General features: G+C 35.5%; 1 protein-coding gene across 1 annotated transcript; it reads right to left on the reverse strand.

The window, feature by feature from the left end:
- Positions 1-773: 773 nt before the first annotated feature.
- Positions 774-17704, reverse strand: LOC149801909 (uncharacterized). Its single transcript, XM_089956298.1, has 4 exons — positions 17527-17704; positions 9598-9712; positions 8581-8691; positions 774-8089 (listed from the first exon to the last, which is right to left on the reverse strand). The coding sequence occupies exons 2-4, from the start codon at positions 9674-9676 to the stop codon at positions 3927-3929; spliced, it is 4353 nt and encodes a 1450-aa protein (XP_089812424.1). The 5' UTR covers positions 9677-9712; positions 17527-17704; the 3' UTR covers positions 774-3926.
- Between the last annotated feature and the right edge of the window lie 1132 nt (positions 17705-18836).

Consider the following 18836-nt stretch of genomic DNA (forward strand, 5'->3'; position numbering starts at 1 on the left):
AGATTTTGAGGACTGAAATGTTGATTTGTATCATTTTCATATATGGCTTTCAATATTACCTTAGACAATTTGACAATAATGACATATGCCAATGCTGTCGTCAGTGTTAGTATTTGTGTATTTTCTACATTATTGATTTGTTAAATGTTTCCAGTGTTTATTCTATTATTTTGCCCTAATAGAACATTACGTTGCTGTTAATTGCTATTGCAATCTGATTGAAAACTATTACAAACATTGGATGATAAAGTTGGAAACTTAAGATCACTGAGAGTGTATCATTTTTATCGTAAGTATGTTAAACATATACAAATCATTGTCTTTGTTATGATTGTTTTAAGCTGATCATTAAAGCACGTAACGGGGCCCAGAGTGGCCGAGTGGTCTAAAGCGCTCTCCGTCACGGATCACTGCCATCTCACCTCTGTCTACGTGGGTTCGAGTCTCGGGCTCGGTCAATGTGGATATGTGAGAAAGCTTGCCGGTAGCTTCTCGTGGGTCGGTGGTTCTTTCCGGGCTTTTCCCGGGTTCTTCCTCCACCATTAATACTGGCCGCCATGTATAGCCTATCTTGTGCTGAAAAATGGCGTTAAACCCCATCACAACAACAATAAAGCACTTAACATAAATCCAGTGAAATTTTGATGTTAAAAACAGCTTGAAATCAGTGTATCAGTGACTATTGGTAGAGATTTCTGCTACTGCCTAACACGTATATACCTACAAAAGGTATATGACATTATAACGTAAAATGTTAATATTTCAACCAAGTATTTGTTACTATACATTTAGTATGCTGTTTAATGTATCTTGTAGACATACATTACACACAAAAAATTTATTTCAATTTTTATATACCTTGACCCAAATAATGAGACCATATTGCTGGACTATAAAGAAGTATATTGCCCATCCAAATACCATGATCAACATGCCAATTATTTTCTTTAATATGAGCATAAAATATGCAACAAAAAGAGGCGAAATATATAACATTACTTCATAAAGAAGGCCCTGGCCAAACGATTCATACGATATAAAAGTTTATCATATTCACACACTGTTACGTCGATGAAAATGTGAGAAAACCTACAGTATTATGAAATGAATCCAAAATAATTCTGAAAGACTTATATTAAAGTCCAAAAGAATAAAAAGTTCCGTATAAACTTTAGAACTGGAAATCTACTGATCCGCTAACAATCGTGACGTTTTCCAAATGGCATTGTCCAGAACTAATTTAAATAATTCACAATAGTTCCGGAATATTATTATAGTCCAACGAGCACTTTCTAATTTCACTGAACAGTCCAACCCCGAATTTCAAGCCGAGTGTTCAATATTTCAGTTTCCGGAAGTGCCAAATATAGCGAAGTTTGTTTATACAGTATTATAACTTGAAAAGTACACGTGAATCTTTACGTTTATGAAAAGAAATCAAAACAAGCATTCTATAGGCTTTTGTAGAAATCGCAGTAATGATAACATTAAATAACGGATAATAAGGCTGAAATGAGTAGAGATCTACATCAGATTTGTTACAAGATGCGAGCAAAAACCCACGCAGGCTAATGAGACAATACGAATCCCAGCTACTGAAATGAACATGCTGTGTAATCAAACCCACCGGTCTCCTAAAGTTTAACATGAATTTTCTATTTACTTTTAAGAGGAAAAAGAAAACAGGTACAAGAGAATTCATGTAGCCAGGACATTACTTAGGGAAAATGTAGATACTATAGTATAAATAAATCAACGAGTAAAATATTAAAAAATATGAAATATTTTGTAAATAGCGCTTTCACACACACACACACACACACACACGCACGCACGCACGCACGCGCGCGCGCACACGTACACACACATTCAGATACATACATGCAAAATGATCACATGGGTATAAAAAAGCATGCTAGTATTAAAAGTGCGTTTGAAAATTGACACCTTGTCTTGAGGTTATAGATTGATGGACCGTTCTTTTGACATTTAAAATTTGATTTTCTCATATTAAATATACACACAAATTTGTACAGGGAAAAAGATCTGTATCAATTTAGTTAAAACCGATAACTCACTCATGATAAAACGATCAGCAGATGTTATACAGTTTTACATTTTTCAAAGCACTTACTCTCAGAAACATGGAACTGTTGACTGTAAGACTTTCTCCATCGATGCTTTGGAGATTATCTGGATGATCCTGTAGGATCACGTAGAGAATGTTTTGTCCAGAGACAGCCTAGTATAGTACAGGTTGAAAATTAAACCGTTATGCATGACGTATTGAGTCCCGAGTCCAATGAACAAGATAACCAGTAGTAACTAATCCAAACATGTTTACCGCTTTATCTTTACAACCGTCTAAGTAAAGTGCAGGATACAATCTCTGTTACTAAACGTCGGTAGGTATTGAAAATTTAAAATTTTACAAACAAGCCTTGATATGATTAAAGTATGAGAAAGTATGAGTCATTATGAAAATCTACAGACGGTATGTATGTATCAATCCACGTGATACTTCATTGCTTTAAATAAATTACATTTTTCAGTACTTATACTGAAATAATGGTATGATAATAATTTCACTTAATTAAACTGTCATATATTCCTAAAAATGTTTTAACAATGTGTAAAGAATAGTTTGTTAAATCAAAGAATTGTACAACAGTTCAAATGTGTACACTGAAATGCAGGACATAAACTGGACTTGAAGAAGACATGACGTTGAAGCTACTTCCAACTGGGTCTCAGATTTATGAAACAAAACATGCTAAAATTGTGCAGATCAATACGATTATCTACAAGTTGAAAAAAACAGAAAATATTAACACAGGAAGTGTAAAAATCATTTTCATATACTGGTAAATTAAACAAAATACTAATTAATGCAGCTTTCAGTTTTTCAATTTGATGACACTGCAATGATTTTTGCTTGAATGTATTGACACGAGACCAAACAGACGGACAGGGATAAACTGAATAACTCACTCACATGCTTGGAAGTTGAAGAGGGGTGGGAATATCAGTTTATATAAAAAATTAACATATATCTTTTACACCAAATTTGAATATGATAAGAAGGTACTTTATTAGAAGCTCTCCATATTCATCCTGCCCCCACCCTTATCCTTTCTCTTTCCTTTGTTCTTCCTTCCTTTCTTTTATAGTACTTTCCACCAAAGTGGTGTACATCTAATTTACTATATTACAATTACTATGTACAGTGTTAACATTCGCAAAATCTAGAATCGTATGGGCTAAATAAGTAGCATGCATTGCGCTTATGACTTCTATATTAATGTAGTCCACTTGATGCTGGTATAGGAAGTCAAAAGTCTGACAGCGCCAACAAAATAAAAAACGACCACTGATACCTCTGAGTTTTGAAGAAAGCACAGAAAATTCTGTGCATGAGCATGAATTAAGACAATATTCTTCGATGTCTAAAATTTGGAAAAACGTATTTAAACAATCCATCATGTGTGAAAATTGATGATATCAGTTCTTTTCGAGAATTAACTAATTATTCATCTAGAATTAATTTATTTTCCAAATTACTTATATTGAAATAAAATGTCAGTGACACAATCTTTAGGTCGATTTGGTAACCAAGAATATGCATTCAAACTGCGAAATACATTCAGGATACGTGTTTCAAGTCACATGATACAGAACATGCGAATAAAGGGCGCAGTTTGTGCTAATTGAATGTTATGTACTTGTCGGTACCCTATATGGTGTATCCTGTGGCAACACATTCGTCATGTCCCGTAGAATTTTGGAGATGTGTCACCTTTATTGCAAAATCTGTGTCAACCAGTTTCCAAAGGCTAAAATCAAAATTTAAATAATGTTATGGCACTCTTCGAAGAAGTAGATTTTATCACTTCCGTAGTCTATGGGTTCTTGTAAACATTTTCATTTTACACCATCGCATCTGTTCGATAAACGTTCTCTCCACATTCGCATTGGTTACACTGCTCATCACTCTTGAATTCCACAAGCAGGTCACATTTACACTTATATCGATGTAGTATCTTGACATTGAAAGCCTCAAAGCCATGAACAAAACTGAAGCCGAGAAGAAACTCCACCCTGTCTCCAACATGTCTACCTTTACAAAGGTTTGACTTTACCGGTACAAAAGCTACTGTGATTGGCATGGAGTTCCTTTCCATATCCATGTTTATGGATCCCATTGTGTTGTTTGTATTGGATTTGCAAATGGTACCCTTCATTACCACCAATCTTGTAACATCTTCCCTAGGATGAGAATCGCTCCCTACGAGGGTTCTTCCTTCCAATAGACCATAAAATCGATTCCCATTGACCAAAGACTTAATGTGGTATCCTTTTCCATACCATTCCCAAGGATACTTTGAGTGCATCAACGAGGTCCTGCTCATTTTGCACAGTTCTATCTTTACTTCCATAGCCAGCTTCATCATCTCCGTACTTCCTCCAGTTCCATTTTGACCTAGACCAAGCAAAGAGTACATAATGAACAAATAGTATCTTGAGTACAAGGAATTTACTATGCTATTCCATTGCTTGATATGTACCAGTACCTCTTCAATTTCGCGGTCTTTGCTGTAATGATCATGCCGGATTCCAGAAATCCATTCTCTGTAGTCCATGTCCAATGATTTTCGATTAAAATCAAACCCTCGATGATGTATATCATGAAATAGTACTTCATAGTCTTCGACTATTTCTGTGATATCACTCATGGATGTGACATGTTCCAAACTGGCTCTGTGAAAGGCTTTTGTGTACTTCAGTTTTCTCGCTGCGATTTTCAGTCTTCTGTTTTCTGTGGTATTAGGGACGATGAAATGCCTAATATCATGTGCTTCCATTTTGAAAAGCATTTGATACCATTGGATGCAGCTGTACAACATGGGATCAATCTCAGCGGTTTCCTGGTTGTGCAGACATTCCCTAATGAGATCGCTAATTTCGCTTATGCTTTCTCTGATGAAACATTTAAGATCTGAAAGTTTATCTTTATCACTATGGATGAATGTCATCAGGCATTGTTCGTCGATATGACAGTTGGTAAAATCACTGAGCTGAAGGCGAACATTTATCTCACCACAGTAGCCATAGCTATCAAAGGCTGATTTTGGACAATATCGCCTGCTGTCGGCAAAATGACCGCATGCTGTTTGAGCCATCTGTCTCAGCTCTTCCACTCGGATTTCAAATTGTGCTTTGGTTGTTTTACACTCAGGCTTGTCTCCATGACATTTCCCAGTGTACTGGCTTATTCGCCAAAAATACATCATACCATACATGTGGTAGACATGCTTCAGAATTACTTTTATTTGATCATCGACAGCTTCAACATCCTTTGCAAGCTCGCCTTTACAAAGACTAAGGGCTTTGTTGAAACACTTCATTGCCTTCTCTTCATCTTGAGCATTACCTCTCCTGTACAAAGCATAAAATCGTCCAAGATGTGCATGAAAGTTTGGATTATTTGGAAAACATTCTGTCAGCTTCTTAAAAACATCCAGCCTCTCTGTGTATGGTTTACTGCATTCTATATCGCTCATCATCCGTGATAATTTGGGTTTGTGCTCGGACCTAAATTCTGCTTCTGGATCCTCACAGTAGGAGCTACTCCGAATGATGAATATTTGAGTCAATATTTCGTTAACAGTGTCTAGTGATATTGCTGCTTTCATATTCTTTTTACTGGCATATTCGACAAATTCCATTGCAAAACTGTGCAAATTGCTTCGTGCGTTCTTGCTCAATTTTTCACTGCTTTCTTTTGCGGGACTTGGCTGATGCCGTGTGAGAATTTGTTCCAGTATTTCTTTGGCGATGATGAAATGACATATTCTAACCATGTTCCTTTTGGCCTCATTCCTGTCTGGCACTATAAACTCTCTCATCGGATATTCAAAGTTTTCTATAGTGACAGGTTTATTTGGAGGAAGCTTCAACTTGTCTCGAAAGAACTGACATGGCATTGATGACTGACCATAATATAAAGCCAGTGATATATATCCCAGGACAGTTTGCCATGGTAAGAGATCCAGTGTTGGATTCTTATCCAATTGAAGGTATCCGCACACAAACGACTTCACGCCCTTGTATTCATGTTTGTAAGCCGTAAGTCCAAATTCATACACATAGTGTATTTTTCCTAACGCCACGCCCCTGTTTAACTCTTGCAAAGCCAATTTTTTCTTTTCTTCTTCGCAGTGTGCTTGAAATGTCAGACATAGCCTGCTAGCTTCTGACTGAGAAACTCTGCCTTTAAGCCAAAAATTTGAACCAAAACTCACCTTCTCTTCAACTGAATATGGATACCGCTCCACGAACAAAATAATGAGACAGACATCTTTTATCATTCTTGGAATATGTTTAACTCTTTGGTTGTCTTCCCCATCAAGTAGCAAAACCACTGGAAGAAGTGTTGCTCTTCCAAGAAATTCAACTCGGCTGATGAGTTCACTAACGGGAGTCCCCGTATGGAGCCTTGCCTGGACACAAGGGAAGAATTCTTTCAGCTCCCAAAGTAGCCTTTGGGAAAAGGTAGTTCCTCCCGATCCAGGTGCGTGTGACAACACAATCGTCTCGGATTTCAGGTTTTCTGCACAGTTTCTCACTTTTTCAACCATCGTTTTTAACAGATCTCTTTCGGCATCCAAGTGTTCAGAGCGACACTGGTACCGAAATGACCATGCGATTGTCCCACCACGGAGAAAGTCTTCCGAATCTTGTTTCAGCTCGTCAGGGTCCATTGTTTTGTGATAGGGACACTTCGAATAAAGAACCTCTAATTCACTTCTTAACCAGGCAGCATCCTCATCAGTAATATTTGTTTCACCAGTTTCATTTTTAGCTGGAAGTTTGTGGGTAACTGTAGGCTTTTCGATTCTGTTACTAAGCTCACTCAGCAGGGCCAGACAGATCCGTTCTAAATCTAAATGTATGATCTCGAGTGTGTGATTGTTTAATTGTTTCCGTAACATATTGAAAGGCATTGAATTTGCCTTACGTCCACAGTCGCACAATATTACAGACGCAGGCTCAACGAACTCATCCAGTCTAGAGACGAACCTGTACATATGGTCAGTTAGGTTGCCGACCTTCTCTTCATCAGGCCAAAGAATAAACAAGGTCAAAGTTGTGTAGTCAGTTGTGAAATTTTCCAGTCTTTCCAAACACAATTCAACTGAAGTCTGATAGTCTTTGCTCCATCGCAAGGCGTCAGAATCAAGAAGACTTTCGGGCATGCTTGAACTGCCTCGCATGAAACACCACTGCACACTCCCCTCAGTAAATCTATGCTGATCCTTCCAGGTGGTGACATTCAGTGGTTTCATCCTTTTCATTCGACTATCTACCACTGATAATAACCCTGAGCGTAGGCTATTCTGATCAAAGTCAAACACGGCCAGCCATGGAATCAGGGACAATGATTCATGGTAGGAAAATCTTTTCTGTTCACAATGGATTAAGATGTAATGTCCCTGCCGAAATTGTTTTGCAGCATTCATCAACTTTTCTATTTCTTCAGATGGGTGCTTGAAGATGTGTTGTGGACGAAAGTCATGTTGGTCTAGTTTAGTGTCCTCTTGACTATTTTCAGTGGGTGTTGGTGATAGTTTTCTTGCAGTGCCATAATTCTTTGGAACTGCGCCTTTTGAGGTGTCCTTGTCTTGTAAAGCAGGTGCTGACGTCGGAGCTTCGTAACACAATTTTTTTTCAGAAGGAATGCATGATTCTGCACTATTTGACATTGAGTATCCATCAACTTTTTCTGCCTCATCAGTTTCTTCGGTTCTGCTTGGAACATATTTCTCTAGTGCTTGTTTAGTTGGTTTAACAGTCCAGTGATCACCCTCTTGTTTTACAATATATAGCTCTGCCCTAGCTCGCAAATATGGAAGCAGTTTTTGTTTATATAAATGCTTGAAAGATAAATGCTTCTTTGGAGTTTTCTGGCGTTTGAGAAAAGTTGTCTCAAGGGCCTGTTTGCTTACCTCTTCCGAGTTATTTCCTTCCTTTTCTTTTGCACTCAGATAACTCAAGCACAGCTCCCTGTCCAGATCAAATGGCTTGTTCTCTGAAGGGATTAAATAAAACAAATGATACATACCGTTTATTCCACAACAAACATGAACGTTTAATTAAATTTATGCTGATTCTGAGAATATTTCTAATAGATAAACAGTTACCAGGCCAGCATTTAGAAATGTAAGAATTCCCTAAGGTTCGTGCCAGGTGTGAAATGGGCATAATGCAGGCTGGTACAGTTGATCATAACTGTACTTTAAAAAAAAAGTTATAAAAAAAATAAATACAAGAAAATGGTTGACTGCTTTATTCCAGTGTGTGAGGTATTGTGGAACAATACCTCAAAGAGATGAAACTGATTTTATTTGACGCTCTCTTAACGCATTTCAGTTTAACACACTTGTCTTTGTTGTCTTTGATAAAATTAAAATCTCGTCACATTTCAGGAGTTTCAATAAACGTTCGAAACTTGACCAAAATCTCTCACAAAGTTAAGCTAATTGCATAGTAAAGAAAATGTAATCTCTAATGATGTCTTACCTCTTGCAGTTTCTGGCAATGCCACAGTAATATTATTCTCTCCAATTTGAACGTATCGACAGTTATTTATAATAAGATTTGTTGTAACATTTCCAATCGGCTCACTGATACCTGGAAATTAAATTAATTATGCGTTGAAGTATGATAGGCAGATACATATACTGTGATAGCTGTTGCATTGTCCAGTGGTTGAAACCTTCATTAGTAATATTATTATTAATATTATTAATAAATATTTGTTTAAAAAATTAAATATCCTATGTGAAAAAATCCAGAGAGATGTTGCTTTACTAATAAGCTGGAGACTTAAAAGCATTCCTTTTTAACTTGGACACGATATAACTTGGACACGATATAACTTGGACACGATATAACTTGGACACGATATAACTTGGATATAACTTGGACACTATATAACTTGGACACGATATAAGAAGGAAATAACATTCTGATGATGCAATTAACTATTAAATAAATGAATGTGACATGATCATATTTTTGAACTGAGTAAAAGTATCCAATCTAGGAATCTATTTTAGTAAGAAATTGACTCTTTTTCTAATCCATTACATTTGTAACAAATTCAATTTAGTGATATTTTCTTAATATGGAATTTTTTCTTTCTTCTTTTCTTTTACACATATTTTGGCGTGAAAGATTAAAGACCCATCTCTCTCTCTCTCTCTCTCTCTCTCTCTCTCTCTCTCTCTCTCTCTCTCTCTCTCTAACTCATTGAATTGATTTTGTTCAATAAAATCATGCTTGTGAATCCACATATTTAGTATGGCAAATAGATGAATTATTATTATTATTATTATTATTATTATTATTATTATTATTATTAAAAGTAGCAATAGTAGTAGTAGTAATAGTAGCAGTTACTTAAATTACATTGTTGTTTCTGAAACGTTCTATAACATTCTATAATTATATTCTCAGTTCTCTGCTTGTGAATAAAACTAGAGGTCCGAATATCTGTAAGGCACAGAAGGCTCAAGGAAGAACTTTTATAATTACCTGGGCCGGGTTGTGTGTCTTTAGCAGTACCCCTGCGCAGTCCTTTCTTTTTTGATTTACTTTTTTTTCTCTCAGACATCTTTTTTTTTTCTTATCTAACCTCCATTGGGCTGAACTGTAATAAAAAAAATAATAATGAAATTACATAAAAATAGAAATAATCTTTATGCCAACAAATAATAATAAAAAAACTTGAGGGAATCAAATACTAAAACTGACTCCTTTTTACCTAACTTCCTTGCGACTTGGAGGAAACATCTTGAAGAAACCAACCGAGACAAAGGTAATATGCAATGCTTAGAACTAGTCTTTTTGTTTGTATCTTAACTTAATCCAAACATGTGGACATGAAATTCATATACTATAATCTTGTGAATCTGACTTTAATTGCCCCATTGTGAATCTGACTTTAATTGCCCCATTGTGAATCTGACTTTAATTGCCCCATTGTGAATCTGACTTTAATTGCCCCATTCAAATGTTGGGTAAGCAGTATGATGAATTGATGAATGTGGCAACAGTCGGTCTTCGAGGAATCTTTCCCACTTGATCAGAGACTGAAGTGGTGGTAATGGCGGTCGCATATATATAGAACGTAGATGTGCATGCAATGTAAGATTCAGAGATAAGAGTTGCTGATGCAAAGTAAATGATATATGTCTCTTTGTCTGCCAATGCCTCTACACGAAAGGCTTACACAAATGGTACTATCAGCTGCCTTGCTAGGCGCTCAGCATTAAGAGGTTAGTGTTAGGTTGGCCAGGTGTTTGGATAATGTGACTGGGTGGGACATCAGGCTACATGTCTGCGGCATGATGCCCCAATGCTAGACATCACTATAAACTGCCATAATGCAGACATCGTAGCGATATGACTGAAAAAGAGTTAAAGCTACGTTAAAAATCCTAATCACACATACACGTAAATGCACAGCTAAAATACATTTCAAAAAGAAAAAAATATAGAACACATTGAAACTCTGTCAAACTTCAAAATATACTTATTTAGTAGGAAATTGGAAATAGGATCTGTCTCCCTGTATATAATCGAAAGTTTATCTTTGCTCAAAATAATCTTAAAAATGTCTACAACAACAACAAAAAAATTCTCTTTACTATTATTTTCGCATGAAGAAAATCAACGGGATATTATAAAGTTTATATTATATTTACGACAGATGTTAAACGAGGAAAGAAATGTGAATCTTGTTCTGTAATGAACATACTTCCCCATCGGGTTAATTAATTCCAAACATACATCTATTTGCACAGTTATTGTAAAGGAGTCACCGATAAGTAGTCCGTCTCGAGTTTCGAGTATTGTAAAGGAGTCACCGATAAGTAGTCCGTCTCGGGTTTATAGCATAGACAGAAGAATAGCAATAGCAAGACATGAAAGAGCAGTTTTGTTTTGCACACTTTGCTCTAACATTTCAGCTGCTTTGCGACCTAGACAATGTAAAAATTTACAGCTGGAAAGAAAGTATCCGGATATTTTCAGCCATTTTACTAATCTAAGCTGCTATGTACACACTACCGTATCTACTGTTTTCGGGACTGGTCTTGGTGAAAGTAAGTCCACAACTAAAAACATTTGTACATTCAATTGATTGATAACTCATTATATTCATTTAGGTAAAAATTGCATTGTGATTTTAATGATTTTGCAAAGGCGTTTGATTTTGATTCTGTTTTGCAAGGAATATTTTATGGTATAAATTGCATTCATTAGGACTAATAGGTACAATAATACTTTGTCAGAATAATTTGCATGTACGTATTTTTGTATATATATATATATATATATATATATATATATATATATATATATATATATATATATATATATATATGACTTTATGTTCCTAAAGTGATTAAAAGAAAAACCAAAACCAACAAGTTTAGTACAATTAACTAAGTTGTCGCTATAATACAAAGTCAAAATCTAAATGGAGCTTACAGTATTGTGAATTAAATCCCAAATAATCCTAAAAGTTATATCACAAGAGCAAACATTATTAGTCTTAAAAATTAATTCCAGTATTGACTGTGCCGATGTGAAAATAGTCCTGAATGAGCTGATGTGCCAACCTTCCTGATGTATCACCATCATATAATCCAGAATATCCTTCATTAATTGACAATAGTTCCAAACTTTTTACGTTGTTCAAAATGTGAATGAGCACTTTGTTATTCCAATAAATATTTTTTTAAATAAACGATTACTCTATAAAATTATATCTGAACATAGCTAAACATGATTCTAAAGACTGAGCTATAAGTAGGAATGAAATAATTCTGTTTAGCATAACCTTATATAAAAGACTCATACACAATAAATAAAACAAAAAAAAAATGATGAGGATCATGAGTTTGCTTCCATTACTTTCTAAGGTCAAAAGGCTATGTCAACATGTTTAAAAATAATATCTTGAAGTACAACCCACAATCATGGACAGATGTTAGCTATCTACATATTTGGTTGAAAATGACAATTAGCTGAAACTGCAACGTGCAATGATGGGCAAAAGTTGAGCACACAATATGGATATACATAACACCCCACTCGTAAAGAAAAAGAAAGATTTATACACTAATGTTTTCTTTTATTTATTAGTCTACTAAACATATACTACTATTATCAAAAATATATAGGCATATGTCTTATGAATAAAAAATATAGATAAAGCAATTTAGTACTTCTATAAACGTGAAAGTGTATATGCAATTATTTTATCTTTAATCTTGGTGTGCCTGATGTAAATATTGTATTCCTGCAACGTCAAACTCTATCTTAACAATCACTGATATTTGTTTTTAACTTCGCTAATCAAAGTAACGAAGCCTTTGATTACTGAATACAATAATCGGGGAAGGAGATTGACAAATATACACTTCAAAGTGTTGCAAAGCCAGTATTCAAGACAAACATTCCTTCACCATTGTGGAATAATTTCTCTGGTGCTTCTTAAATGTTTTTAGAAAAATAACACACTGGGTGATGCTCACCATTTTCACTTTTTTGAATAACATTTCTACCAACCCCTTCATCACTTGCATGAAGAGACATTTTAAATAACTGACTCACGTTTGGAGCTAAAATAACTAATGCACTCTTATGTATGGACTTTAATTGATCAAACCCTCCTCACATTTGTTAAACCAATGAAAATCGATTTCATTGCTTAAAAATTGGTCAGGGGGTCAGAAATTATGTAAAAATCGGAGCAGTATTTCGTATAATATCCAGCCATACCCAAATATCGTATCAACTGATATTTACTGATTGGTACTGGAAACTCAGCGAGAGAATCGACCTGAATTTCTACAGGTGTAGCTTGATTGAGTCCCACAATATACATTAAAAATTGAACACAAGCAAGACAAAACTCGCAGTTACATAAATTGTCAAATTTGCATCAAAGGATGTCCCATAGGTTTCCAGGCGATCTGTCCATATATCTTTGAACATGACAACGTCATTGATGTACACATCACAATTATCTAAAAGACGTTATCATTTTCATTAAATGCTGAAATATTGACGAAGAATTATAGGTTACTGCATTTGTATGGGAAAATATGAACGAGTTTTTTGGATGGAATACTGCACGACCTTGGGAGTGAAGTATATCCATCCGACAAAACGAGTTCATATTTTCCCATACAAATGCAGTAACCTTTTTATTATATGCTCATTTTCGTATTCTACCTAAGACTTAACTATATAAACAAATTACACTACAAGAAAGAACGTAAATGAATGTATGCCATATTCCAAACTAAATACACAAGCGCAGATTAATCGTTACACAACAACATCATTATTAATGCGCACATAACTCCGCCCAGACAAATTTGAACTTAGTCGTGCGCTCGACATAACTTTCGAAAGGAAATGGCGTGTCTAGTTAAAATTGAAATTTGCAGTCATATTGTGAATGAATGCGCATTGCAACAACTTTTCCATTTGATCGGAAATGAATAGATTTTGGTATTTTGTTTCGATTCGACGAAAGTTTGTGATTTCGAACTGGATTCATCTGGGCAAATTGTACATGAAATACATCGGATTGAAGCGGCGCGGGAGAGGCGTATTTACATCTGAAAGTGTGTTTGTTCTGTTATTGACTATTTGAAATCATTATGTGGGAAAAATATATTAAGTGTTTCAATTGTAATTATCAAAAAGACGCTTTTGAATTTAATGTTTAATTGATTTTGAGCACAGTAAGGAAAATGTAATTGCACTTGGAATATAGTCGAAATTACAATACGATTTCGAAATGTGTAATCAACTTGATTATCAAGCTTGAGAACTCATGACATGGCTCATGTAATTCGGATTTGCAGAACTAAGAAAGTACATATTGAGGAAATTCTGGATGTAAAATTGTAAGTATTTTTTGTTGCCATTCTTATTACCAGCTAAAGGAGACAGTTTATGCCTTTATAGCTTGCATGTTATTTGTAGGTACCAAGAAATTTTATGAAATCTGGTGTCTATCGCAAAATCTGAAACAATGTGTCAAAAAGTTAACGTGGAATGTAGCAAAACAGTTAGTATGTTGCAGTCCACGAAACATCTGCTTTAGTTCATTCAAAAACAAATTTAATCAACCAAAACGTATTGCGTCTACTATGCGAATGTACATGATTTGTTTACAAAGTAGTTCCTAATACACTATTGGGCACACGTGTCCTGCGCGTGGGTGCAATATGAAAGTGTGCAATATCGTAAAATATTGAACGATTCTGATAATGTAAAGTTAACGGAGAAAAAAAAAATGAGCATATAATAATGCTTCATACCAAACGGCTTCACTTTATATTGATAAAGTCCACCTGTTCTGAAAATGCCGAAATTTGTTATGCTTTTACCGTTAGTGGAATTTGCCAGAATCCTTTTCAAAGGTCGAACGTGGTAACATATTTTGTATTTCGAATCGTGTCCATGCAGCCATATTTCTTGGCATTGGAAATTAAACTGTTGTGGTGCATTGTTGACTTTTCTGAAGTCAGTACAAATACAAAATATATTATCTGGTTTGTGCATACACTACATGGTAAACTTGAGCAAATACTTAATTTTTTTTTATTACAAAAAAACATCCCTGAATAAGATGATTTGCCCTGAAACGATGCTGTTTCACAATTGTAGAATCGACAATTTCAATATCATGTAGATTTTAATTGTTCCTGTTAAAACGTCGGGAAACAAGTGCTCTTATTTCAATTAACAATTGTTTTAATTCACTCTTTTCTCATGGCTGTAGATTTAAAAGTTTCTGGTTCGATTGTTTAATATTTCTAAACTGCGAGGCTGGTTACATCAAAGGCTCTACATTCAGATTGTATTCCATCATTTACATCCTCACTGCGTGGAACAGGTACAACTAAATTTAAAGAACGATTAACGATGATTTTTAATTGATCCTTAACAGCTAACAACAACCAATGAACATCCTCATCCCAACCATTTTCTGTGTCAAGCAATATGACCGAATGATATTCTTCAAAATTTGATGAGAACTTTCCAAAGTACTTTGACTTTCAGAGTGATAGCAGAAGATTTAAACCTTTAGATGCCTAATTCATGTGTAACTTGTTGAAAAATTCCTGACATAAAATTTGACCCATGATCAGATTTGACAGACATGGGAACGCCAACAAGTGTGACTATGGTCATGGATTTTATATTCCTTAAAGGAATTGCTTCTGGAAATCTTGTGGACGCACAATCGTCAACAGGTATTGATTGCTCAACGTGGTCTTATGTAATGGACCCGCACACGATATCATTATTCTCCTAAATGTTCGTGAAATGCAGAAATAGGTTGCCACTGACTACTCGTAACCAGAGTGTATCTCAGGTGGTCCCCATTTTTTCATGAGACCCATTTTTCAGAAGAAAAGAAACAAACTGGGACTTGTGCGACTTCGATTTCGTTAATAGACATCTGAAACAAACAGGTGTCCGGATCTTGTTCCTGTTAGACAATGAGTGATTGTCTTTTGTTTCCCCGATTAGAACAGAGAAAATGAATAGTACGAAGGAGATCACTGTGATCAATACCTCTTGATTTATCAATAGGAGGAACAAAAGTGACCACATCAAAAGCCTGACCGATAAAACTGTCAGATACGGGAATAATGATCAACATCAATTTCGGGAGCTGTTTTTGCCACAGCGCTGATAACTACGCAAGCAGGGTTTAAGTCAGGGATTTCAATTTCAACTGGATAAACATTATGATACAAACAAGGTTTCTCAGTTACATGTGGATTAACCACAACCTTATCTCCAGCTAGTTCGTTGCCTAGAAGTAAATGAATGCCCTCACTGGGTAAAGAAAACACTATTCCTTCAGTCACGGGCCTTGAAATTAGGTCTGTTGTCAAATCTACTCAACTGAGAGGTGTATTAACAAATCCGGACTTTACTTCTTGAATAAGAACACTTTCATTAGACGAATATTTCTTATAGAAAGGGAAAGTACCTGGCAATAAAATACTCTGAGAAGCTTCTGTGTCCCCATATATTTTAATAGAGATAGGCTTGACAGAATCACGAATAAGTGATATAGAGCCTTTGGAGACAGATGGTTCTTAATTCTCCATAATAGAATCAGACTGGAATTTGTCTGACCCAAGAAATGAATTGCTTTCAATACCCATCACTGACCTTGAACTCTTAGAAATAAGAACATTTGGAATAAATCTGTTTAAATTATGTTGCTTCTTGTTCAGCTTGTATCAATCAACAATAAGTGCACGTAGGAAGAGATAAGGATACATGATCAATCTTGTAAGATGTTTGATTCCTATAAGCTGAGTCAGATCGAGAGCTGGAAGTAATCGTACTAGAACGGGATGCTTGTTACCAAAAGGCTGCTGCAAGGAAGACGTATTGGCAATCGAAACTTTGTAAGTCAAGGAATAATCATCAGCTCTACGAGCAACATGTTCTAAAGTTCCCACCTTTTCCTAATCAAGATAGGTCTTGACGATATTCTACATCTAATATGAGCTGTCTGAGTAATCGTAATCTTGATAATCCCCTTGAATAAGCACCACCTACCAAACAGCCGTCTGAGTAATCGTAATCTTGATAATCCCCTTGAATAAGCACCACCTATCAAATAGCTGTCTGAGTAATCGTAATCTTGATAATCCCCTTGAATAAGCACCACCTATCAAATAGCTGGTCTTTTCCGTTGCAAATTTGACTTAGGTCTCTTTCTTTTATTTTCTACAGTTACCATAATTTTGTCCATGAACCTAATGTTAATATTATTATTATTATTATTATTCCTCAAATGAGGTTGCTTTTATGTCCTGAAATGATCACATATATAATTTTCAGCAGTCCATGTATCATTCTAAATTTGCCTCCAATGGCCGATACTAAGCTCCCAGATGCTGAGATACAAAAATGAAAAGAAACCGTTCCACGTATTATGCAAGGACCACGTAATGCAACGGATGGGGGGGGGGGAGGGAATCATCGGGAATATATAGTTTGCTGCACATAAAAGACATTCTTTGACCGATAAGATGGTTAGGTGTATAGGTGTGAAAACATAGGTCTATATTTTACCGTCAAAGCAGCGAAGGGTACAAAAATTTAAAAAAATAAATGAGACGAGATCAAATGTTATATGTTGATAGTTTCTTTTCTCTGCCATACTTCTGTCATATCCAGGTGTAACATTTTTATACTGTTTTCATCTAAAAACAAAACGTGATGCACTGTACAGTAATAATCTTCACAACATCCCCAAATCAACCAGTCCACTTAATTATGTGAAAGATTATATTTATATAAAATTGATTTGTGTCCCGGATGACTTACACCTTTCGTAAAATGAAACCGAAAGATATCTGCCCTAGATCTGTGTATACTAAAATTTGGGCAAACGTGTCTTACCTGGTACAAACAGTTTTGTCAAGTTTAAAGTTCGACTCCTCTATGTGGGAATGCAGATATTTCCTTTCATCTTGTTTCTCCAGTTTTCTGTCAGATTTATCGACGAGAATGACTGACAGTAAGTTCCATAATTGTGTGGGCGACAACAAACCCCAGGAATTTCTGTTCAGATCTTGTCACAGGGTGGAACACGCAACGTATAAAACAACCATTCAAAAAAATCTATTAGGGGAATCAAAGTAATCAGGCCCGGCCCTAGGATGGGCAGGGCCCAAAGCAGCAGCAAGAACGAGCGCAGGGCCCCAAGCAAAAGAACTGCATTGCGGAGTTGATTTCATGAAAACTCGGGGTCCAAGGCGGTTGCCTCTCCTTGACATAGAGCCGGCCTTGAAAGTAATGAGATTCTTCCAGAGGCTGAGTGGTATTCTAATCTCATGCTCCGCATAATTTAATTGGCTAGATCAAAGTAAAGCTATTAAAATTCTTCCAGCCCTTGTCAAAACCTCACGATGCGACAAGTGAAAGAATATACCATGTCGTCTGATTAAATGAAGTACCGCGTACATGAACAGTAACAGTACAAATTTAATTTTGAAAGTAGATCATGAAGTTTCCAAGAAAGATCAATATTTCATTGACATAAAGCTTTCATAACAAAAGACAAGCAGAAGGACATGTCCTTTATAAACTTAGCATGAAAGAGCGGACACAATAGGAGTTACTATATAGCAGTTTCTTTGTTTTGTTAACCTGATTGAAATATGATCAGAAAGAATGTGTTGTCACTGAGGTAGATTCAGGTCGCGTTCAGTAGTTTTAACGTGAAGATCTAAGTCGGCTACAAACAACTTATTTTCATTTTCAAAAATCAACACACAACCCTATCCCCACGTGATAAATGAGAAACAAAAAACGTTTGTTTAAAAACACAAATACATAAACACACAAGATACAACTTTTTTACAGTATGATTTCAAATTCAGCTATAAAATACTTCTATTTTTAGTTTTGAAAAAGTGCTCTCTCTCTCTCTCTCTCGCGTTGAGGATGTACTTTGTATTTATATTTTTAACATATGTTCATATTTGCACGTTGAGCGTCGAGTACTGGAGAGGTTTCGATGTCACAAAAATAAAAGCAGGAAATCTACAATTGTAATTTTTCTGTTTCTCTACCGCCAGTAGATCTAGAAGCCAAACTATCGCTTGTTAATCAGTGTTATCCAAGTGATAAATGACAATTATAAAGTTAAACTATACTACAAGGTAAGCAATTATGAAGTTAAACTATACTACAAGGAAAATAATTAT

This window comes from Sinohyriopsis cumingii, chromosome 4, assembly GCF_028554795.1.
Source record: "Sinohyriopsis cumingii isolate HCF-2022 chromosome 4, ASM2855479v2, whole genome shotgun sequence".
Classification (NCBI taxonomy): domain Eukaryota; kingdom Metazoa; phylum Mollusca; class Bivalvia; order Unionida; family Unionidae; genus Sinohyriopsis; species Sinohyriopsis cumingii.